We start from the raw sequence: 24,188 nt of genomic DNA, 5'->3' as shown, positions 1-24,188 counted from the left end.
TTTTGGCTTTTGTTGCCATTGCTTTTGGTGTTTTAGTCATGAAGTCCTTGCCCATGCCTATATCCTGAATATTTTTACCTAGGTTTTCTTCTAGAATTTTTATGGTATTAGGCCTCATGTTTAAATCTTTAATCCATCTAGAGTTAATTTTTGTATAAGGTGTAAGGAAGGATCCAGTTTCATCTTTCTGCATATGCCTAGCCAGTTTTCCAACACCATGTATTAAAGGGGGAATCCTTTTCCCATTGCTTGTTTTTGTCAGGTTTGTCAAAGAGGTATTGATGGATCATATCTCAAAATAATAAGAGCTATTTATGACAAACCCATAGTCAATGTCATACTGAATGGGCAAAATCTGGAAGCATTCCCTTTGAAAACTGGCACAAGACAAGGATGTCCTCTCTCACCACTCCTATTCAACATAGTATTGGAAGTTCTGGCTAGGGCTGTCAAGCAAGAAAAAGAAAGAGTATTTGAATAAAAAGAGAGGAAGTCAAATTGTTCCAGTGAGGGAGGAGACCCTTAATCATCCTTAAGCATCTAAGACCATCCCCGCGCTTGACTTCCACATTGCATTTCAATAGAAGTAAAGGCTGACAGTCCAGTCGCCACCTTAATGGCCCTCCTGTAGATCACAGGCATAGTGTGGAGGAATCTTTCTGGAAGGCATTGTTTTTACTTAAACAAGATCAAAGCCCCACCTAAGTCACTATACCCCACGCCTACTTCACCACCCAAGACCCTTTCACATGTAAATTCCAGAGCTGTAAGCCTTTAAAAGGGCAGGGACTTTCTCTGTGAGCTCAACCTTGGCTGTTAGGCAGCTATGCTGCCTTGCTTCCGGCCAAATAAATCACCCCTCCCAGTTCTGTGTTCCAGAGGTTTGTTTCCCGGCCTTTTCCTGCTTCACCTGTTTGCAGATGACTTAATTGTATATTTAGAAAACTCCATCATCTCAGCCCAAAATCTCCTGAAGCTGTTAAGCAACTTCAGCAAAGTCTCAGGATACAAAATCAATGTGCAAAAATCACAAGCATTCCTATACACCAATAATAGACAAACGAGAGCCAAATCATGAGTGAACTCTGTTTGACAATTGCTACAAAGAGAATAAAATACCTAGGAATACAACTAACAAGGGACATGAAGGACCTCTTCAAGGAGAACTACAAACCACTGCTCAAGGAAATAAGAGAGGACACAAGCAGATGGAAAAACATTCCATGCTCATGGTTAGAAAGAATCAATATCATGGAAATGGCCATACTGCCCAAAGTAATTTATAGATTCAATGCTATACCCATCAAGCTACCAATGACTTTCTTTACAGAATTGGAAAACATCTTAAACTTCATGTGGAACCAAAAAAGAGCCCACATAGCCAAGACAATCCTAAGTGAAAAAAACAAAGCTGGAGGAATCACGCTACCTTACTTTAAACGATCTTACAAGGCTACTGTAGTCAAAACAGCATGGTAGTGGTACTAGTACTAAAACAGAGATATCAACCAATGGAATAGAACAGAGGCCTCAGACGTTAAAAAATTATTCATAACATTCGTCTTGGTGTGAGCCAAAAATAAAACTCTAAGCTCTCCTCCTCACCCCCAAATGACTGAATAGAATACTGCCTTAGCTAAGGACATTCCAAAGTAAACCTAAAAAACTAGTTCAGGCCCTGATGGGAAGAGGGGGTCCGACATTATACCCTCCTCCCTTTGGAATACAAGCACAACTGACCAGCATTAACATTAAAACAGAGATCTTAAGACTGCCAAAATAGACTGTTTGTAACAATAAGATACTGAATTCCAACCTGACTCTAGTATAGCAGCACATGACAGATAGCAGGTCTGGAGAGAAATCAAAGTATTTTACCCCAAAATATATTTCTTTGACATATTTTGAAATGGCCTTGCAAAACTATCTCTTGCAGGGAAAATTTACATTTTGTAAATAATCCCCTTCCATTTCAAGGTCTTTTCCTGATCCAGGAGAGAACCAACAGCCTGGCACCTTTTTAAGTCTGAAAAGAGACATTTACCATCTATTCTCTCTGAAGCTTGCTACCTGGAGGCTTCATCTATATAATAAAAACTATGGTCTCCACAGCTCCTTATCTTAACCCAGACACTCCATTCTATTGACTCTAGGTCTTTAGATAACAACTTAACTATTTCAACCAATTGCCAATCAGAAAATCTTTGACTCCACTTCTGATCTTGAAGCCTGCACTTTGAGTTGTTCCACCTTTTCAGACTGAACCAATGTACACCTTACATGCATTGATTGATGTCTGATTGCAACTTCTGTCCCACCTAAAATGTATAAAATCAAGCTGTAGCCAACCACCTTGGGTACATGTTCTCAGACCCTCCTGGGGAACGTGCCATGGGCCTTGGACACTTATATTTGGCTCAGAATAAACCTTTTTAAATATTTTGCAATTTGACTATTTGTTGACATTGGTCTCAGCAATAATTTTTTGGATATGACACAAAAGCACAGGCAACAAAAGCAAAGATAAACAAGTGGCATTGCATCACAATGAAAAGGTTCTGCACAACAAAGGAAACAGTCAACAGAGTGAATGAGAGAAAATGTTTACAAACTACATATCTAATAAGGTGATAACATCCAAAATATATAGCGAACTCATATAACTCAATAGCAAAGAACACAAATAACCTAATTAAAAAATGAGCAAAGGACCTGGATAGTTTTTTTTTTTCAAAGAGGACATACAAATGGCCAATAGGTATGTGAAAAGATGCTCAACCTCACTAATTATCAAGGGAAACAGATATGGTTTGGCTCTGTGTCCCCACAAAAAATCTCATATTGAACTGTGATCCCCAGTGTTGAAAGTGGAGCCTGGTGGGAGGTGATTTGATCATGGGGGTGATTTCTCCTGGTTTAGCACCATCTCCCTAGTACTGTGTCATGATAGAGTTCTTGTGTGATCTGGTTGTTTATAAGTGCATGACACCTCCCCATTTACTCTCTCTCTTGCCAGCCATAGGAAAATGTGCTTGCTTCCCCTTCACCCTCCACCATGATTGTAAGTTTCCTGAGGCCTCCCCAGAAGCCGAAGCATGTACAACCCACAGAACCAGGAGCCAATTAAACCGCTTTTCTCCATAAATTGCCCAGTCTCAGGTATGTCTTTATAGCACTGTGAGAGTGGATTAATTCACTGAATGGATTAATTCAGTGAGGATGTGGAGAAAATTGAATTCTTGTACACTGCTGGTAGGAATGTAAATTGATACAGCCATTATGAAACACAGTATAGAATTTTCTTAAAAAATGAAAAATAGAGCTATCCTGTGATCTGGCAACTCCACCAGTGGGTATATATCCAAAGGAAATGAAATCAGGATTTTGAAGGGATAGCTACATTCCTGTGTTTATTGTAACATTATTCACAACAACCAAGACATAGAAACAACCTAAATGCCCATTGACAGTTGAATATATAAAGAAAATGTCATACATATATATATATATATATACGGTGTGTATATGTGTATATATATGTATACCATATATATATATATGGTGCATATATGTGTATATATATGTATACCATATATATGGCGTGTGTGTGTGTGTGTGTGTGTGTGTGTATATATGGTATACATATATATATGGTGGGTAATATATAAAACATTGTGTGTGTGCTTTTTTTTTTGAGATGGAGTCTTGCTCTGTCATAAAGGCTGAAGTGCAGTGACATGATCTCGGCTCACTGCAACCTCCACCTCCTGGGTTCAAGCAATTCTCTTGCCTCGGCCTCCTGAGTAGCTGGGACTACAGGTGCATGCCACCACACCCGGCTAATTTTTGTATTTTTACTAGAGATGGACTTTTACCATGTTGGCCAGGCTGGTCTCAAACTCCTGACCTCAGGTGATCTGCCTGCCTCAGCCTCCCAAAGTGCTGGGATTACAGGAATAAGCCACCACGCCTGGCCAATATAAATCATTGTTGATTGCGGTGTTTGATGCACATAAGTTTTCAATTTTGATGTAATCTTGCAACTTTTCTGTCTTTGCTTTTGTTTCCTGTACTTTTGTGTCATATCCAATCACATGTATTATAAACACACACACACACACACACACACACACATATATAAAGTGAAATATTATTTAGCCTTAAAAAGAAAAGAAATCCTGTCATTTGCAACAACATGGATGAACCTGGCAGACATGCTAAGTGAAAGAAGTCAAACACTAAAAGGCAAATAGTGCATGACCTCATTTATATGTAGAATCTTAAAAAAGTGAAACTCATAGCAACAGAGAGTAGAATGGTGGTTGCCAGGGGCCTGAGAGAGGAGGAAAAGGTAAGATTTTGGTTAAGTGTACAAAGTTTCAGTTATGCAAAATAACTAAGTTCTGGAGATCTAGTGTATGGCGTAGTGAGTATAATGAACAATACAGTATTGTGTACTAAAATTTGCTAATAGAGTAGATCTTAAGTGTTCTCACCACACACACACACACACACACACACGCGCGCGCGAAAGAAATGATAATTATATAAGGTGATATGTTAATCAGCTTGATTGTAGTGATCATTTTATAATGTGTACTTAGATCAAAACATCCGGTTGTATACCTTAAATATATATAATTTTTATTTGTCAATTATACCCCAGTGAAGCTGAAGAAAAAGAGGGGAAAAGCTTAATGATATTGGATTTGGCAATGATTTTTTGGAAATGACAGCAAAAGCATAGGAAACAAAAATAAAAATAGATACACTGGATTACATCGCAATAAAAAACTTCTGTGCATCAAAAGTCACAATCAACAAAGTGAAAACACAACCCATAGAATGGGAGAAAAAAAACACTTGCCAACCATAGATCTGATAACAGGTTAATATCCAAAATATACAAAGAACTCCTACAACTCAATAACAACAAAACAAATAACCCAATTTAAAAATGGGCAAAGGACTTGAATAGACAATACACCAAAGAAGATATGCAAATGACAGATGAGCACACAGAAAGATGCTGAACATCATCAACAATCAGGTAAATGTAAACGGAAACCACAATGAGAAATAGTCTTCCACCCATTAGGACGGCTGCTATAAAAAACAGAACATAAGTGTTGATGAGAATGTAGCAAAATTGAAACCCTTGTGCAGTGTTGGTAAGAATGTAAAATGGTGCAACCGCTATGGAAAACTATATGGGATTTTCTAAAACTAGTGTTTTACCATATGATCTAGCAGCTCGACTTATGGGTATATACCTCAAAGAATTGAAAGCAGGATCTTGAACGGATATTTGCACACCCACGTTTATAGCAATATTATTCATAATAGTCAAAAGGTGGAAGCAACTAAGTGTCCACTGACAGATGAGTGGACAAGCAAAATGTGGTCTATCCATAAACTGAAATATTATTCAGCCTTAAAAAGGAAGGACATTTGGACAGAGTCTATAACATCGATGAACCTTAATGACATTCTGCAAAGTGAAATAAGCCAGTAACAAAAAAGCATATACTATATGATTTCACTCATATGAGGTATTTAGTCAAATTCATAAAGGCAGAAAGTAGAATGGTGGTTTCCAGGGACGAGGGGGGAAGGATTAGGGAATTACTGTTTAGTAGGAATGGACTTTCAATTTTGCAGAAAAGAAATCTGGAGACAGGTGGATTGCACTACAATGAGAATGTACTTAATGCCAGTGGACTATACACTTAAACATATTTAAAAGGTGAAATTCACGTTATATGTATTTTACCCCAATTTTTTTTTAAAGCTGTAGTATTAAGAGCAACTCAATACCTAAAGAGTTAAAATTAAAGTTTTCTAAAATGGTTTTTCTTCAAAAGAATTTTGTAAAAGCCCATAAATCACTTTCTGAATAAGTTTACAGTCAAGATGGACTCTTGAGTAGCTTCATTTGTTTAGGAATGAAAATCAGAACATGATGAAGTGAGAACTTCTTGAGGAGGCCTCAATAATGAATTACTTTGAAAAATGCCCTACGTCCCAATTTATTTATAATGGAAATACCAAGCCTACTCAGAGCTGTTTGTATCTGCAAGACTATTTACATATCCATAAATAATTCAAACACAAAATCACTCACCTTGATATCTAAAGGCAATGAGGGGCAAAGGTCAGGCTTCTGTCTTATTCTTCACATGGCTATGGATTTTTGTCTTCCAGAAGTGCATATTGCTGATGTCCCATGCCTCACCAGAAAGCCCTGTGTGAAGTGACAGGGTGTGATTCTCCCTTTATCATACTCTTCCCATTTTAAACATTTAATGTTTGATTCGAAGGGGAAAGGATTTCAAAGCCACTTCTTATTTACTGGTATTTTTCATGCAAGTATGGCTCTTTTTGCTATTATTATCATATTATTTCCATGTGCATCCTAGACTTTTTAGTATTTCTTGATGGATTGCATCATTACAGACTTTAAGGAAGGCAGGAACACTTTCCAGACAGTGGTGCACGAAATGGAGGAGGATGTTCAAGCAGAGCATCCATGAGGCCCGCTTGGCTGGATGGGAAGACTGGTACAGCAACGTTCACAGATGTAAGGTTTGTTCTTTCCCTTTAAGAGATTCCAAAGAACTTTCTGTTTCCTGTGGTTTGAATGTCTCCTCCAAAACACATGTTGAAACTTGGTTGCCATTGTGAGGTGTTAAGAGGGGGGGGCCTTTGGGAGGTGACTGGGCCATGAGGACTCTGTCCTCATGAATATATTATGTGTGTATCACGGGAGTGAGTGAGTTATTTTGGGAGTTTGGCCCCTTTTTCCTCTCTGTCTTCTGCCCTCTGACCCTCTCTTGCCCTTCTGCCTTCTGCCCTTCCACTGTGAGATGACCCTCGCCAGATGTGGCACCATGCTCTTGAACTTCCCACTCTCCATCACTGTAAGAAATAAAAATCTTTCTCTTATAAGTTATTGTCTTTGGTATTCTGTTATAGCGGCAGAAAACAGACTAAGATGCTGTCCTTTACTTAGAAACTTTCCGTAAGTGTTACGTGCTGTGATAGTTAATTTTGTCAATTTGAGTGGGCCATGGGGTGCCTAGATATTTGGTCAAGTTTTTATTCTGGGTGTATCTGTGAGGGTGTTTAGACGAGATTAACATACAAATGGGTGGACTGATGAAAGCAGATTGTCCTCCCTAATGTGGTATGCTTCATCAAATTAATTAAAGACCTGGCCGGGTGCGGTGGCTCAAGCCTGTAATCCCAGCACTTTGGGAGGCCGAGGCGGGTGGATCACGAGGTCAAGAGATCGAGACCATCCTGGTCAACATGGTGAAACCCCGTCTCTACTAAAACTACAAAAAGTTAGCTGGGCATGGTGGCACGTGCCTGTAATCCCAGCTACTCAGGAGGCTGAGGCAGGAGAATTGCCTGAACCCAGGAGACGGAGGTTGCGGTGAGCCGAGATCGCGCCATTGCACTCCAGCCTGGGTAATATAAGTGAAACTCCGTCTCAAAAAAAAAAAAAAAAAAATTAATTAAAGACCTGAATAGAACAAAAAAGCCGAGTAAGAGGAAACTGTGTCTGCCTGGCTTCTTGAGCTGAGACTTTGGTTTTCCCCTGCCTTCAGACGGGCACTTACACCCTTAGCTCTCCTGCTTCTCAGGTGTTTGGACTTGTACTGGAATTGTACCACCTGCTCTCCTGAGTATCCAGCTTGCCAACTGAAGATCATGAAATTCTGTTTTCATAATAACATGAGCCAATTTCTTGTAATATGTGTGTGTGTATCTATATCCCATCCTATTCATTCTGTTTCTCTGGAGAACACTGACTATGAATACACTTGCATTGTGGGAAGGATTTGCAGTTTCTTTTTTGGCCTTGATAGCAGCAAAGATTTGTTTATTATGGAATACAGTTCTCATAGTAGCAAAGACTAATATGAAACTCATCACTTCAGTGAGAGTCAGAAAATAAAGATTCTAACCACAATCTTTTACTAACCAGTTGAGTGAGACTGTAGGCATCTCCCATCCTACATACGTCTAGACACTGTATGTATAAGTGAACTTTTACTGCATTTCCAACCATCTCAAATATTAGTGGCTTAAAATAGCCATTGATTTAGCTTATCATTCTTTGGGTTGACTGAGCAGTTCTTCTGGTCTGAGTCATCTCAACTGATTTTTACCGTGCTCCCTCATAAATCAGTTAGCAAGGCAGCTGGCAACAGGTAATCTGGGCTGGCTTCATTCTCATGTCTGGCAATGGGATGTGGTTGGCCAGGCCCACAAGGGAAACTGGTCCCAGCATCTCTCGTTATCCAGCAGGCTAGCCTAAGTTTCTTCACTGGGCAGTCACAGCATTCCCAAGAGCAGCCAGTGCCCAAGCATTTGTGCCACAGTTGCTGCTGTTCTGTTGGCCAAAGCAAGTTTCATGGTCAGGCTCAGGTTCCAGTGGTAGAGAAATAGGCTCCACCTCTTAATTGGGGGAGCTGCAAAGTCACCTTGCAAGGGTTGTGCGTGCAGGGATGGGAAGAATTGGTAGCTGTGTTCTTAATCTAGCACACTGAATCCGCCAGTTTTACACTCACGTCCTTTAACTTTTTCTTGTTAAAGGACCTTGGAAGGTAGGCATTCGGGCTGGTTTGGATTAGATCCCAGGACTGACTCTAAAGGAGTCTTGTTAGCCCCTCTGAATGCTGGTTTTTGTCTTTTAATTCTTTGGGGCTTCAGAGTCTAGGCACTCCTCTCTAAGACAAGCATCCTGATCATTTAATTCCAAGCACTCATCTGCACAGATGTCCTTTCACTCAGGAGGAATGAAGTAGCAGATGCATTTGGCATAATCACCATAAAGATAAGTTTGTAAGCAGTCATACGTGTTTGTAAAGCACACTACTATGTGCAGGAGACTTTCTGCAAGAAAGAGAGGCACTCTTATGGGAGAAAAGTAACTGAGGAAGTCTGGATACAGGATATGAATAAAAGTTCTGTAAGGTGCCTGAAAGGTACAGTAGATCAGAGACAGCAGAGCCTCCTATTAGCCTCATGGGAGAGCATCATCTGTGTATAATAGACATCATGTAAGAGCAGGAGTTGTAAGGCTCCTGCCTTCTCCACACAGCCGTCAGGACCTCTAACTGTGTCCATCTCTTCTTCCTTTGTTTCAACTCTCATCTCTAGATTCTGCTTCGAAATTTTGACACATGAGGCAATTTCCTCCTTTTCCTCACTCATGTCCCTTTTCTCACAGGAAGGCAGTAACTCCTTCTTCTTCCTGACTTGCTATGAGCAGAATTTACCTCTATATTATTACTAATTACTTCTCAGAGACTTCCTGCAGCACATCCCAGCCAGCCTCCTCCCCTTTATCTCTGCCACCTCCCATCCCAGAATGCCCACTTCTTTCTCCTCTTTCAGGGTCTCACTCAATTCTTACCTCTTCCCTAAAGCTCCTGAGAGCAACTCTGTCTTGGGACATATTTGACCCCAACTGAGATTTTTCTCTTAACTCCCCTGGACTGGCTCAGGCATTGCTTTATCTGAGTCCAGGAGTGAGCCCTGTCTGCCAGGAGTGGTGACAGGGAAGTGATGGCCACTGCTGCCCCCAACTCAGTCCCTCCCTGAAGGCCTGTGATGTAACACCAGATCAATCAGGTGGAACTTATCTCCCCTTGAATACTTTTAACTTATATGTTTGATGTATGTGTCCTGCTGCTCCAACCATAATGCAAATCCCTTGAATAAAGAGACCAAGACTTTAACTTTTTCTGTATCCCCAGTGCCTGAAACAGCCCTCTCTGTGGAGCAGGGTCTTATGGGTTGCGTAACCAGTCAGTGATAATGGTGATTTGGGTGTTACCTGTGCTTTATATCATAGCCTATATGGTTTGCTTTTTCGTAAAGCAGCACTGTTCCACATTTGTTCTTAACCAGATGAAGTGTGTTGCTATTTTTGAAGTGTATATGCCCTGGCAGAATTTCTTGCACCTTTCGTATATCTTCCTTCTATTTGCTCTTCTTTCTTTTTTTTATTATTCAGCGCCATTGGGATGCTTTAGTTATTAAAACTTCTGTCTCTGAAGCACCTCTTCCTTTTACCACCTTCTGTGATAATTTCTTCCTGAATTACTCCTGGTCTTCTTTGATCTGACTGTCCCAGTGTAACATTCTCAAGTCCTCATATCTTCACCCAAAAGATTTCAAACAGTCTCTTCTGGTCATCATTTTAATCATTTTTGATCTTAAATCTTTGTGACTTCTCTGATGATATCCAGTTTTCTGTCCGCTAAGATAATCTGAGCTAGAAATTCTCAGTAATCCTTATCCATTTCTGTGTTCAGATTTTATTCACAACATGATGCATGCAAGTCCTTTGCAACAATTCTTCATTGACTTGACTTTTTTGCTTTAGTCTCCGAGCTTTTAAGATTATCTTTTCCTGGACTGCAATTTTTTTTGTTTTTTTTTTTTTTTGAGACAGAGTTTCGCTCCTGTTACCCAGGCTGGAGTGCAATGGCGCGATCTCCGCTCACCGCAACCTCCGCCTCCTGGGTTCAGGCAATTCTCCTGCCTCAGCCTCCCGAGTAGCTGGGACCACAGGCACGCACCACCATGCCCAGCTAATTTTTTGTAGTTTTAGTAGAGACGGGGTTTCACCATGTTGACCAGGATGGTCTCGATCTCTTGACCTCGTGATCCACCCGCCTCGGCCTCCCAAAGTGCTGGGATTACAGGCGTGAGCCACCGCGCCCGGCTGGACTGCAATTTTTATCTTTGATCTCAACATCAGTATCTGATCTGGGTAATCTATTAGTGGGGCAACCTCCAAAGCACCTTTGATATCTGCTAGGATGGATCTTATTTGGCTTAGTCAACTTCTGCCTAGACTTTATCGGCTTTTATTAGCTCAATTATCTATGACAATTATAATCTGACTGTAGCTGATTTCTGCAAAGGTAACACATGAATTCCTCATTTGTTGTTGGCTTTTCCCAACTTTATAATCATGAGGCTCAAAGTGTTTGTCTAACATTTTAAAGGGCCCCTCTCCGCCATACTGGGTCAAGGCTCCAGGTAAAATTCTCATGGCTTTTATGTTTTCCCTCCTTAGCCCTTATGGCAAATAAAACGACATGATTATTAGTGTAATTGTTCACTTAATGTCTATATACCTACAGGCTTTTTATTAGATAATAAGCTTTCTTTCCTTCTTCCTAGACAGGGATAAGAAGCCATCAAAGGATAATAAGTTAATTCATCAAATTATCTCAAATGTAAGGCTCTCCTTCATAAAGTTTTACTGAAGCGGTTGAGCAGAAGCACAGTGTTTTGATTAAGGATGTAGGCTGGGAGACCAGACTTTGTATCTGAGTCCTAGCTTTGTCACTGTTTGACACCGTGGAATGAAGGGTTACATGACCTCTCTATGACTATCCTTCCTCACCTATAATATGGGAGTAATAATATTAATCTCTAACTTGTAGGGTACCTATTGGGATTAAATGAGTTTATATATGTAAAGCACTTAGTTGTCCGGCACTTAGCAATTACTCATAAATACTAATGTGGTTGTGTTTTAATTGTTATCATTACATTAATACTAATGGTGCCTTCTATTGTCTATCTTCTCTCTTCATTGCAAGGCGCTCTGTAAACACTACAGTGTTCCATTAAAAATTACCATGAGTTTGAAGTGCTGCCATCTCAACTTGTCTGAGAAGCACTGTTTGTCCTTGACAAAAGGTGTATAAGTATGTACGGAGAAGGGGCACACATTCTTTGCCTTGCCCAAGGTCTACACTCCTAGAAAGGCATTCTTTCCAAATATAGGCAATAGAAGGCTCATCTGGCCTCTTCTTTCCATTCTGAATGAGGGGAACACCAGACTGGGGGAACACCTCAGTTGCACATGGAAGAGTTCGAGGTAAGTTGAGATTAATAATAACACCAACGCAAAGATACCATGAAGCTGAAGCTGGAGTCAGCCCCCTCTTTCTGACTTAAGTTCTTTACCCCTTTGGTTCTCCCTCCAGGAAGCCTATCCTGGATACCCTCTCAAAAAAGGCACCTTGAGTATCATCATGTCACTCCTCTACTATGTCCTTCCTCTCACCCAAGGTGGCAAGGATCCAAGCCTATCACAGAAGACCCTGCTCTCTGTAACGATCAGATCCCAATGTCCTTGCCCACCTCACATCATTCCCTGGTCCCAGAACTTGAGGTCTTCCTTCCTGCTCCAACACACACACACACACACACACACACACACACACACACACACACGCACAGACATGCACACACAGGTTCTCTATGTCTCGTGATACATTCCTGAGAAACTAATTCATACTTTTGGAGAAAGAAGAGTAATAATAGTTATTTCAGGGGCTTTAGATCTAGGAAGACCTGAGTTGGAATGCCACTTTAGACACAAATTTTGTAACTGGGCAATTACCATCTTTGGGCCTCTTTCTTCTCCTTTGAAAATAGGGAAGTCAATCCTATTTCAGAGGGCCATTGGAATAATTAAATGAGATATGTGTGTAGCACTTAGCACAGTACTACAGTAAGCAATGAATATATGGAAGTGATTATTGATGTTTTTGTACTAATGAGAAGGGTTAAGAATAAATATTTCCTCCCCTCACCTCCTCTCCCTCTGTCTAATTCTGTCTTCTCTTATAAAATAACTTGTTTTATGGATACAACGCCTTGTATTTTGATGCCCAGAATCCCAGAGTAGGGATTCTATTAGTAAAAGTCTAACCTAGTGAGCAGTTTGGTGAATTAGCAAGAGCAAAAACTGAGCAACAAGAGGTCTAGACTCTAATTCCTGATCTGCTGCTAACAAGTCAGGCAATTTGGGCCAAGCCATTATCCCCTGAAGGCTATATTTCTTCTGTAAAAAGAAATGGGATAAGATGGACTTGTAGTTTCCTTCTGATTTTATATTTTATGGTTCTATATGAAAAAGTTTTTCTCTGAATGAATTCTTTTACTGATACTTTAAAAACCTTGGCTGATGTATTTTTTCTTCTGAGACCTCTTATTGCGTAGCTTTATCTTGCCTCACATTTTTTTCACACGCAAAAGCAGTAGTTGAAGGTAGACCGTGGAGCTGGTCCTTCTAGGTTTGGATTTCAGCACCGCCAACTGATTTGGCCAGTTATTTAACTTCTTTGAGGCTCAGTGGTCTTATCTGTCTAATGAGGATAGACAGAGGGTAGATGAGAAGATGAAAGGAGACAAAATGTGTAGAATCTATAACCTCAAAGGCTATAGTGTGATTGCCCTGTAGGACATTAACCAGTTTTGTCTATAACTTGGCAAACTTATTTCAGAATGTCTTTTCTCATGGACTCTGAATACCTGATTACTATCTTCCTGATTTCTTCATTAATTTGTGAGTTGAACAGAATCTTTCACATGTGCTTCATTCTACTTTTTTATATAAGAATCCTGTTTTTAAATTTTTGAAAATTATTCTTTGACTGCCTTCAGACACTCTTCTCGATAGACTGACATTGGCAAAACTCACTAGATATGCTGATTAAATTATCGAAAAAAGAAAAACAATTGAGATGTGCATTTTTATACTTTCTGCCAGATTCTTCCTTATGTCACTTAGCTGAAACCAGGCCCTACAAGGTTAAGGGTGGGGAAAATTCCCCTGGAGGAATCTCTACTTACTGGAAAAAGAAATAAGCAAGAAGCAAGATGAGCCTGGCAGAAAGAGATACTTTCGCTGTGGCCTTTACATTTATGACTAGCAAGATAATGAAGGAAGGTAATTCTGGAAGCTTGATGTCAGTTTTAACGGTCCCTCAAGCACTGAGAAAGATAATTCAATGGATGGTGTCCATAAGGATTTTTTCTCCTTCTCCCCTGACAGCAATTGACAGGATCATTTTGTATTTGCAACTGCTGTCATTGAAGCGTGCAGAAAGGCCCTGTAAGGCCAGGAGGATGAGGGTTACTTCCCTGCAAGGATCTCTATTGTCATCACTATGGCAATAATAGTTACTATAATTTTCATTTTGCTTTTCTATAGAGTGTCGACTTTGTGGAGCTTAAGGCTATGGGATTTGGGTCACATAAAATCACACTAGCATAAAATCACGCTTTGTTATCTTGCAAGAGTATTTTCTTTTTTTAACTGCAAAGACAGCCTATGCAACAAGATTAAAATAATTGCCAATGCAGGTCACTTGACTAATATAATTATTTATGGGATGCTAATAGCTTTTCAGATGCTTTCAGATACAGTGTCAATTTGACAGCAATTTTTTCTCTTTCTGTTTGGATGGTTAGACCACTGCCAGTTTTTCTCCCCAAGGACAAGGCTTATCATTGGGGGGGGTAGGGGTGGGGAATGTAAATTAATTGCAAATCAGCTCTCAGGCGTTGTCTTGTAGTTTCTCTTTATTATCTGCAATTAAATCATAAGGACAGAAACAATGCCTTCCATTTCACTTGTATGCACCCTCATCTACTAGCGTCGCGCTCTGCATAAATTTCAGTGGTACTAGCTTTCCTACAGACAGCTTTAGAGACATTAGACACTTCCAAAGTACGACTCTTCGGAAAGAGCCCTTTGCGAATGAAGCGGGAACGGAGGCGTACCTGCGATCCTAGCGTGGGATGATAAAGCTCTAAGAGGCGTCTCAGGGTAGGGAGGAAACAGCCGGAAACCAAGAAAGGGGGTGTAGCGAAAAGATGTGAAAACAAGAAAGACAAGGTAATAGAACGGATCAAAGGGAGAAGAACAACAGAAGAGGTTGAGAAAAAGGCAAGTCGAGTGGAGCACCCCCTGCCCCCGCATGCAGAAGGCAAGCAAGCGCGGAGGAGACTACAGGCCCCAGAATCCCCTGCGGCTCCTCCTGCCGAGCGTCAGTCTCCTAGGCAACCCCACTAAACAAGATGGCGGCCTCCGAGAGGGCTCTCCTGAGGACTAGAGCTGCCTCTCTCCTGAGAGGCTTGGGCAGATTCCGAACTGGAGCTCAGTCGTTACAGTTTCTCGCAGAAGAGGAGCGTCAGCCTTGCCGGTCTTCTTTTCCCATGGGGCACAAGACGAAAGGCACGCCCAACACAGCCTCCGCCTACCTGCTCCAGCAGCTCATGCACCGCTATCAGGAGCTGGACGCGGACGGAGACGAGGACCTGGGCGAGGGCGAGGCGGAATCCGAGGAGTCCTCAGAGTCCGAAATGCTGAATTTGGAGGTGTGCCTTCCCCCTCTACCCCTCACTCCCTGGCTGTCTCGTCCAGCCGTCCGGCCCTGCTACTTGAGCTGTAGCTCCCGATGCACCCCCACCAGCCCGAAGCTTCCCACACCTTCTCAGGCTCTCTCGCCTCCAGGAACGCCTATTCCCTCTCTTTTCTTCCCTTGTTTGTTATTCCGTTTTCTCACCCCCTGCCTGAAATATCTCTAAATATCTCCTTTCTTTTTAATTGACACATTTGATTTCTTATGAGTCAAGTTAACACAGCGTCACTTTGAAAGAGTAGATAATTGTCTGGGAATTATGGCTTTAGCTTTTTAAAATTTATACTTTGACAGTATTATAAATGGGCAGAGCTCATCTCTGGCATTCCAGCACCTGTTGCCCATGGCTATAAAATACTTCCACATTCTGCCCCAGATCTAGTCCCGTCAGCCTCCTTCCACGGAAAAAAAAAAAAAAAAAAAACTCTTTTGAAAGTGCTTCCTCAAAGACTAAGTGACTTAAAAGTTGAATACATTACTTCTGTCAGGGGCATATGTCTTATACAAGCAACATGCACATATACCAGAAGGGAGCCCTAAAATGTTCAAACAGCCAGCTCACTGTGGGAGTATTTTAGGATGATGTTCCCATCATCCCACCTGTATTGACTGGGGTGGTGGCTTCACCTTTCACAGGACTTGATTCCCTCCTTCCTGCAATACCTCTTCAGACCACCACACAATTCCACCTCTTTCTTACGCGTATTATCGTCCTTTTCCTTTCTTAGTCCATTGCAGTCTTCCTGTCTTTTCCACTTCTCATCACATCAGTTTTTTCTCTTGGTGTCTAATAAATTGCTTTCTTTCAAAAGTGTAATTTAATTTGCTTTCTTTTAATACGCTTAGGTTTTTCTCTTTGTCTTGGCTGCCAGGAAACTCAGATTCAATATTTTTTCTTAATTTCAAAGTTTCCTTTAGGTTTTCTCTCTCATTTCTTTTTCCTTGGCAGTATAAATTGCATCAAATTATTTTAAGAAGTAAATGTAATATAAAAGTGTAGAATTTCTTTCTTTCTTCTTTCTTTCCTTTCCCTTCTGTCCCCTTCTCTTTCATTTCTTTCTTTTCCTTCCTTCCTTCCTTTTTTCTTTTCTTTCCCTCCTTCCCTTCCCCTCCCTTTCCTTCCTTCCTTTCCCTCCCCTCCTCTCTCCTCCCCTCCCCTCCCCTTCTTCCTTTCACAGGGTCTTACCCCCTCCCCTTCTTCCTTTCACAGGGTCTTACTCTGTTACGCAGACTGGAATACAGTGGTGCGGTCATGGCTCACTGCAGTCTTGACCTCCCAGGCTCAAGCAATCTTCCTACCTCAGCCTCCTGAGTAGCTGGGACTACAGGTGTACACCACAGCGCCTGGCTTATTCTTGTGGTTTTTGTAGAGACGGGGGGTTGGGGGGACGCTCGCCATGCTGCCTAGGCTGGTCTTGATCTCCTGGGGTCAAGCCATCTGCCCATCTCCGCCTCCCAAAGTGCTGGTGTTACAGGTATGAGCCACTGTGCCCAGCCTAGGATATTTTTATTACCCTCATTCTGTAATATTCTTCTGGTTTCCCCTCTTTGCATCTATTCATAGTCACCTTTTTTCCTTGAGGCCAGATATATTTCTCTGCTATGCCTGTTCCCTTTCAGAAACTACTTTCCTCATTTGCCTTGCTGCTTCTTCTCCCCTCTCCAACCTGCAGCGTCTTCTGTTACTCTGATTCTTCTATTAACCACTTGGGTTCCCCTTCCTTTGTAATGTCCTTCTGTTCACTTTCAACAGTTGGCCTGTTTTTTTTTCTCCCCCATCTCATCCCCCTTTTGTCTTTCCTCTTTTCCTACTTGCTTATTTATACATGAGATAGTTGCCGTTAGTTTTGCTTAAAGTTGACCATAGAAAGCAATTAATTACTCTGTTATTACTTCTTTTGTCTTTTGTTTATTTACTTTGCTATCTTTAACAGTGACTGTAATAAAACTCTAGCAGTGTTTTTGCAACATTGAGATGTTTGTATGGTTTCCACCAGCTTCCCCCCAGAGGAATTCACAAATGAACCACGAGTATACTTTGTTATTGTAATTAACACATAGCTCTTTGGCTATGGGGTTCATTAGCACCATTGTTAATCGGTCTTCAGTATGCCATTAACAAACCATAGAAGGGGCTGACATGAACTAGTTATCCCTTTTTGGCTTGTAAGACGTGTGGAACAGGCTCATTATTGCTTCCATTTACATTCTAATTTCGTGTTTTTTTTTTTTTTTTTGAGACAGAGTTTCACTCATGTTACCCAGGCTGGAGTGCAATGGCGCAACCTCGGCTCACCGCAACCTCCGCCCCCTGGGTTCAGGCAATTCTCCTGCCTCAGCCTCCTGAGTAGCTGGGATTACAGGCACGCGCCACCATGCCCAGCTAATGTTTTGTATTTTTAGTAGACACGGGGTTTCACCATGTTGACCAGGAAGGTCTCGATCTCTTGACCTCGTGATCCACCCGCCTCGGCCTCCCAAAGTGCTGGGATTACAGGCTTGAGCCACCGCGCCCGGCCTAATTTCGTGTTTTTATTCTATTTTGGCTTTTCATAGTATTGCACACATATTAATATGCTAAATAAGCTGAAACCAAGTTTTAAAAATTTGGAAAGTCATGTTCAGTGATTTATTATTCCCATCTTAGCCTGGTGACTATTTGCAGTGCTATCATGGTCACAATGACTATTGAGTGCCTTTAATGCAATTTGCCTTAAACCTCAGAAGCCCTCATGAATTAAGGGAGGCAGTATGGACCACCTGTTCAAACACAACATTTGTGTTTGAGCCTTTTTGTTAGTTGTGAGATCTTGAGCAAGTTACTTAACATCTGTCATTTTTTTTTTTTTTTTTTTTTTTTTTTCAGACAGAGGTTTGCTCTTGTTGCCCAGGCTGGAGTGCAATGGCATGATCTCAGCTCACCACAACCTGCACCTTTTAGGTTTAAGCGATTCTCCTGCCTCAGCCTCCCACGTAGCTGAGATTTTAGGCATGCACCACCACACCTGGCTAATTTTGTATTTTTAGTAGAGGCGAGATTTCTCCTTGTTGGTCAGGCTGGTCTCAAACTCCTGACCTCAGGTGATCTGCCCACCTCAGCCTCCCAAATTGCTGGGATTACAGGCATGAGCCACCGTGACTGGCAACCTCTCTCATTCTTAATGTGGGAATTATAACAATACCTATAGAATTGTGAGAATTAAATGAGATCCTATATGTTAAATGCTTATCATAATATATTTTTGATGCAGTTAATACAAATGGTAACTTACATGTTTTTATCTGCTAACTGCAGCCCATTAAATGAGTTGATTAATTTAGCCTTCATTGAACAAGCATTTACTGCGTGATTGCTTTGACTGTACAGAGCAGAAGTATCTGGGCCCAAAAATTGATGCATGAAAAACACTTCTTTTCAGTCCCTTAATATGGATAATAATACCTACTCCTGGGATAGTTATGAACATCAAATTTAATAAGAAACTCGATATTTAAAGTTCTTACTGTAGTGTCTGATACAGAGTAGACTCTCAAAAAATTATGGCTGCAATAAATAATAACAGTAATGGCAGAAAAAGATGAGAACATGATTGAAGACATGCACAGTTCCTGCTTTCAAAGTGAGATAAGAATATGAGTAAATCATAGCAATTCAGCATACTTGTGGTATGCCGTAAAGAGATGAATACAGTTGTCAGCTGGATTGCAGGGACATGGCAGGATTCAGGGGAAGGAGACTCTTGCCTGGGCAGAGAGGTGCTGTGTGGACAGGCAGGTAGCAGCCTTTCCTACCGATGAGTTACAGGTGAGAACAGATGAAGCAGCCTGGTGGGCCCGGCGCGGTGGCTCATGCCTGTAATCCCAGAACTTTGGGAGGCTGAGGCAGGCAGATCACGAGGTCAGGAGATGGAGCCCATCCTGGCTAACATGGTGAAAGCCCGTTAAAAAAAAAAAAATCAGCTGGGCGTGGTGGCGCACACCTGTAGTCCCAGCTAGATGGGAAGCTGAGCCAGGGGCATTGCTTGAACCTGGGAGGCGGAGGTTGCAGCAAGCCAAGATCTTGCCACTGCACTCCAGCCTGGCAACAGAGCAAGACTCCATCTCAAAAAAAAAAAAAAAGCAGCAGCAGCAGCAGCCTAGGGAGGAATGAGATTGTAAAGGGCACTGGGATGTTGTGGGGACTTGGACTGGGGTCTCTACACAGTGGGGAACTGCTCCGTTGGCCAGGTGGGATTAGATTAGAGGATTGTAAGACTGGAGGCAAGGAGATCAGTGAGAAGATTCTGGCAAATTCCAGGGGAGCGAGAAGAGCTTGGATTAAGGCAGTGGCAGTGGGAATGGAAAGGAAGCTAAAGTTAAAAACATATTTAAAGTATTTAAGATGGTTCATTTACAAATTAAATATTAGAAGTCTAGGATGGCTGTTAGGCCTATGGCATGGTCTGGGGTAATATTAAGGCCATTATCTATCATAGGAATCAGGGACAGACAGAGCTGTGTTAAGGAGTTGGATATAGGAACCACATGACTAGAAATCAGGGAGGGATCTCAGAATAGGAGACATGGGAATCATTACCACTAGATTCTGGAAAATCATTCAGGAAGGGATGGGAGGGAAAAAGCCACGAATAGAACCATAAAGGTACAGATATGAAGGATATTTAAGCGGTAGGCAGATGAAGAAGCAGGGAGGAAAATTGGGAAGGACTGGTAAGAGAAGCAGGAGGAGAAAGAAGACCTATATGATAGGGAAGCCAGGTGTCTTAGGAACGTGATGACTGGGTTCACTGGCTCATGTCTGAAATCCTGACACTTTGGGAGCCAAGGGCAGGAGGATGGCTTGAGGCTTTGAGACTACAGAGTTTGAGACTACACTGGGTAACATAGTGAGACCCCATCTCTACAAAGGAATTGAAAAAAAAAAAATTAGCTGACCGGCCATAGTGAGGTATGCACCTGTAGTCCCAGCTACTTGGGAGGCTGAGGCAGAAGGATCCCTTGAGCCCAGGAGTTGGATGCTGCAGTGAGCTATGATCATGCCACTGCATTCTGGCCTGGGTGACAGAGCAAGACCTTGTCTCAAAAGAAAAAAGAAAGAACATGGGAATGGGTTATACTACACATAGATTAAGTGGGAAGAGGCCTAAAAAGTGCTCATTCATTTTGCCTATCTGAGGGTCACTGGAGACAGTGGCCCACCTGATTTTTAGGAAGTGGTGAAGTCAGGAAGCTAAGTGAAGTTGAAGAAGAGGTGATAGGTGAGGGAAGGAGAGCTAAGGCATAAAAAACAACTCTAGAGAAGATTGGTTATTAAAGGAAACTCCAGTTTATAGCTCAAGGAAGCTGCCAGACTGAAGGAAGCCTTTGTAGGATGGTAGAGTCTACCATACTTTTATAGCTGGAGTGGGAACAGTAGAGAGTGGTGGGCTCCAAACACAGACAAAAGGGGCCAAAAGTGGTCCCTGAGGAAAGAGAAGGGGGTGGGACCCTGAGTAGAGAGAACACAGTCTTCCTCTAGACCTAAGTGAGAAACGTTAGGGCAGGTGCTTCTAGGAAGCTGAGAGGGTTAACATCTGAGAGCTTCCATTTTGCCTTGGAAGCAGAAGAGAAGGTCATTAGTTGAGAAGAGGGCAATGGAGCTGAGGCTCTGCACAGCTTGAGACTGATGGAGAGCTGAGCTAGTCAAGAAGGGGAGTTGAAAAGGGGCCGATGAAGAACGGGAGACTGTTTAATAGCAAAGAGGCGCAGCTAAAATTCAGCTTTACAGGGACTCCAGGATGCATGGTTGTGGGATCTTCTCCAGCCCACTCAGCAGCTAGCGGGTAGAGAGAAGGTGCTTTCATTCATTCAACCCACGTTTGAGCACTCACCATGTGTGAGGCACTGTTTGCCTCCTTCTCCCTTAGGCTTCAGCCATCCTGAACCTTCATCATTCTCTCAATGGGCCATGCTTGCCTTTGCCTTTGGGATTTTGTACGTGCTGCCCCCTTTGCCTGTAATACTATTTCTTGGCTCACATATACATATAGCTGTTCACTTATTCACCATGTCTCATCCACTGAGCCAAGCTACATGTGCTAGAACTCTATACAGACTTTTTTCCCCCTGATGAATGATGAACATGACACAGTCCTACCTCAATAAAGCAGTTGATTGTGAACTTGATTCAGATTTGTATATGGATGGGTAGCTGCAACCAGGGGGGACCAGGATCAGAGACTTGAAGATAGATAGAGAAAAATTGAAATTGCCCATGGGGCCAGGTGTGGTGGCTCATGCCTGTAGTCTCAGCACTTTGGGAGGCGGAAGTAGGCTGATTGCTTGAGTCCAGGAGTTTGAGACCAGCCTGGGCAACATGGTGAAACTCCGTTTTATATATTTTTTTATATAAAAAAAATATAAAAATTAGCCAGGCATGGTAGCACATGCCTATAGTCCCAGCTATTTTGGGGGCTGAGGTGGGAGGATGGCTTAAGCCTGGGAGGTCAAGGCTATAGTGAGCTGAGATCAAACCATTGCACCTTAGCCCAGGAGACAGAGCAAGACCGTGTCTAAAAAAAAAAAAAAGAAAAGAAGAAGAAAAAAAGAATTGCCCATGGGCTGCTCAATAGGGAAGGGAATATTGTCAGAAGGGAACAGATAGACTCTGAGAAATATGTCTATCTGTGAACAGACTGGAGATTTTGTTGTGGTCAGAGAACAAGTTCAACAGGTGCCAGATAGGTTGAAGGGTAAGCCATTGTAGGATTAGAGTGGAATACTGGAGTCGGAGGTTTCCAGGATGGAGCAGTTTAGCATGATGGCTAGGTCCAGGGCATGGCCGTGAGAGTAAGCTGTCTGGAGTTAAGACAGTAAAGAAATGTGCATGTGTGCATGTGTTAGGAAGGGAGCGTTGGATGGCCATCCACAGGGATTCTGAAGCCACTCAAGATAGCGACAGGAGTTTGAAAATGATTGAATGTTGGAAGGGGAAGACATAATACTGCCACGTGTCAGGAACCTCAGGAGGTGTGAGGAGGCTATTGTGCAGAGAGCTGTGTTGGGGACATGGAAAAATGCTGACAACATGCGCTCCTCTCCATGTCAATGGCTAAGTTGAAAATAGGCATCCACCTGCTATAAGCAAAGATGCACTGTTTTCATATTTCCAGGAAACGGAGGGGGCCAGATGAACTTCAGAGGGCTAGGTGGAAAGTTTGGAGGGAAGGTGACATTACTTCCCAGGCCTTACATAATAAACTAGAACTTTATTTAGAAAAGTAAATGTGTTTTGCCCATTTTGTGAACAGGCTGATTGGCGTGGGTGAGTGAAACATTAAGATGTGGAATTTCTGACTTCATCAATTAGCAATAACAAAATTGTCATCTACTGGGAACACTGTGTTGTGCATACTGTGCTGTGGGTTGTATATCCATTTTTTTTCTTTCTCCAAAAATATTAAAAGAAGGTGTAGGGAAGGAAAGACTTTCCCTCTACACTCCTAGCTTTTATAGCTGTGTCTATAAAATAAACTGAAAATAGGTGGATTAACAGGAGGAAAATTATATATATATATACACATATATATATAAAATATGAATATATATACATATAATATATATATGTATATACTAATTTTAATAAATGTTTAATGTTTGTGGGGCACATTGCAGGAAAAATAAAAGTGAATAATGAAAAAAGCAGTGAGAATTGAGAAGTTATGTACCATCTTAATAGAGGAAGGGGAGAAGGGATGCAGGTCACTTAGGGGAGAATAAATGCTTTTTAGGGAATGGATAGTCCCTTAGAAAAGCAGATGTGAGGTGTGAGAGTTTGTGACAAAGTCTGTCTGAGTGTGACATTGACTCCTGGTCTCCTCTCCTGGGGTGAGTAAGAGTCAATCTTCTGTGTTTGATGAAACCACCAAGGTGGGAATTTAGGACAACTGAGTTTCTTTTGGAGGATCTGCCTTTAGGCAGTTAAAGGGAGTTCAGAAAGAGTCTCTCCCTGCATTTGCTGTATTTCAAGTCCCTTCAGCTCAAAATAATCAATATACCAACGTGGCATATTTTAGGGCAACCTGTCCTGTACTTCTTCAAAGGTAATACCGTTTCCTATTTATAGCTGAAAACTACAAGGCTCAGTGAAAACTTTACGTCCCCAAAGTCACACATCCAAAATGGCAGGGCTGGGGTTCAAACCATGCCTGCCCAATTCTGAAGCCACACGCTGTCCATGTTGGTGATATTTACTTGCCTGGATCAGTGGAAACTTGTGGGGAAAGAAAGTCTATATAATAACACAAGCCTACGCGAGTATGTCGTCAGTACCTACGGCTGGAGCAGCTTTGTTTGTTCCTGAATTCATAGAGAGGACTTAGAAAAGGGATATTTTGCCATCATAGTCTACATGCTAGTCATGGTTAGTTATGTCGGTGTGACTGATGTGATTACTATGTTTCGTGTCCTCGTGTTGATGTCAGCGTTAATGTGTTGGTCATTATGAAGTTGAAGGCAGCACAAACCTAGTACAGGTATTGATCGACTTACCACCTATGCAACTTATGACCATTCGACTTTACGACCACAATCGCTAGCCACGACTGCTCCGCGTCTGGCAGCGCAAACGTTGCCCAGCTGGGCGTATGACTGTGCGGACCAGCTTCCAGCAGCACTACCATCTCCGCGTGCACCATTTCAACTGTACATATAGCCTACTCAACTTACGACCAAATCGTGTTATGACCAGTCCGTGGTCCCCACCATGGTCGTAAGTCGAGCACTAGCTGTACTGACCCACCTGTTATCTCTTTTGTCTGTCATTGTTGGAGGAAGGGCATGTCAGGCTGACATTGGTCTGTGTGATGTCTATAGACCAAGGGGCAACCTCCTTATGGAAATGATCATCACCTTTTTTTTTTTTTTGAGACAGAATCTCGCTCTGTTGCCCAGGCTAGA

General features: G+C 42.0%; 1 protein-coding gene and 1 long non-coding RNA gene across 2 annotated transcripts in view; one reads left to right on the top strand and one right to left on the bottom strand.

Annotated features, from left to right (window-relative positions):
* Positions 1 to 12,914: 12,914 nt before the first annotated feature.
* On the bottom strand, positions 12,915 to 14,784 carry LOC116550151. The gene is made up of 2 exons (XR_004268254.1): positions 14,611 to 14,784; positions 12,915 to 13,186 (listed from the first exon to the last, which is right to left on the bottom strand). It is a non-coding gene; the product is annotated as an uncharacterized LOC116550151 (long non-coding RNA).
* Positions 14,785 to 14,897: 113 nt separating this feature from the next.
* LRGUK (leucine rich repeats and guanylate kinase domain containing) overlaps positions 14,898 to 24,188 on the top strand; it is a 120,836-nt gene continuing 111,545 nt past the window's right edge. Inside the window, exon 1 of the mRNA XM_032275949.1 lies at positions 14,898 to 15,207. Within this exon, the coding sequence (XP_032131840.1) occupies positions 14,908 to 15,207 (300 nt within the window). The 5' untranslated portion in view covers positions 14,898 to 14,907. The remainder of the gene's footprint in view (positions 15,208 to 24,188) is intronic.

The sequence above is a fragment of the Sapajus apella genome, unplaced genomic scaffold (assembly GCF_009761245.1).
Source record: "Sapajus apella isolate SASKATOON/1434 unplaced genomic scaffold, GSC_monkey_1.0 scaffold7, whole genome shotgun sequence".
Taxonomy (NCBI): Eukaryota; Metazoa; Chordata; class Mammalia; order Primates; family Cebidae; genus Sapajus; species Sapajus apella.
The sequence above is the reverse complement of the archived record's forward strand: the minus strand, read 5'-3'. Positions and strand labels throughout refer to the sequence as shown.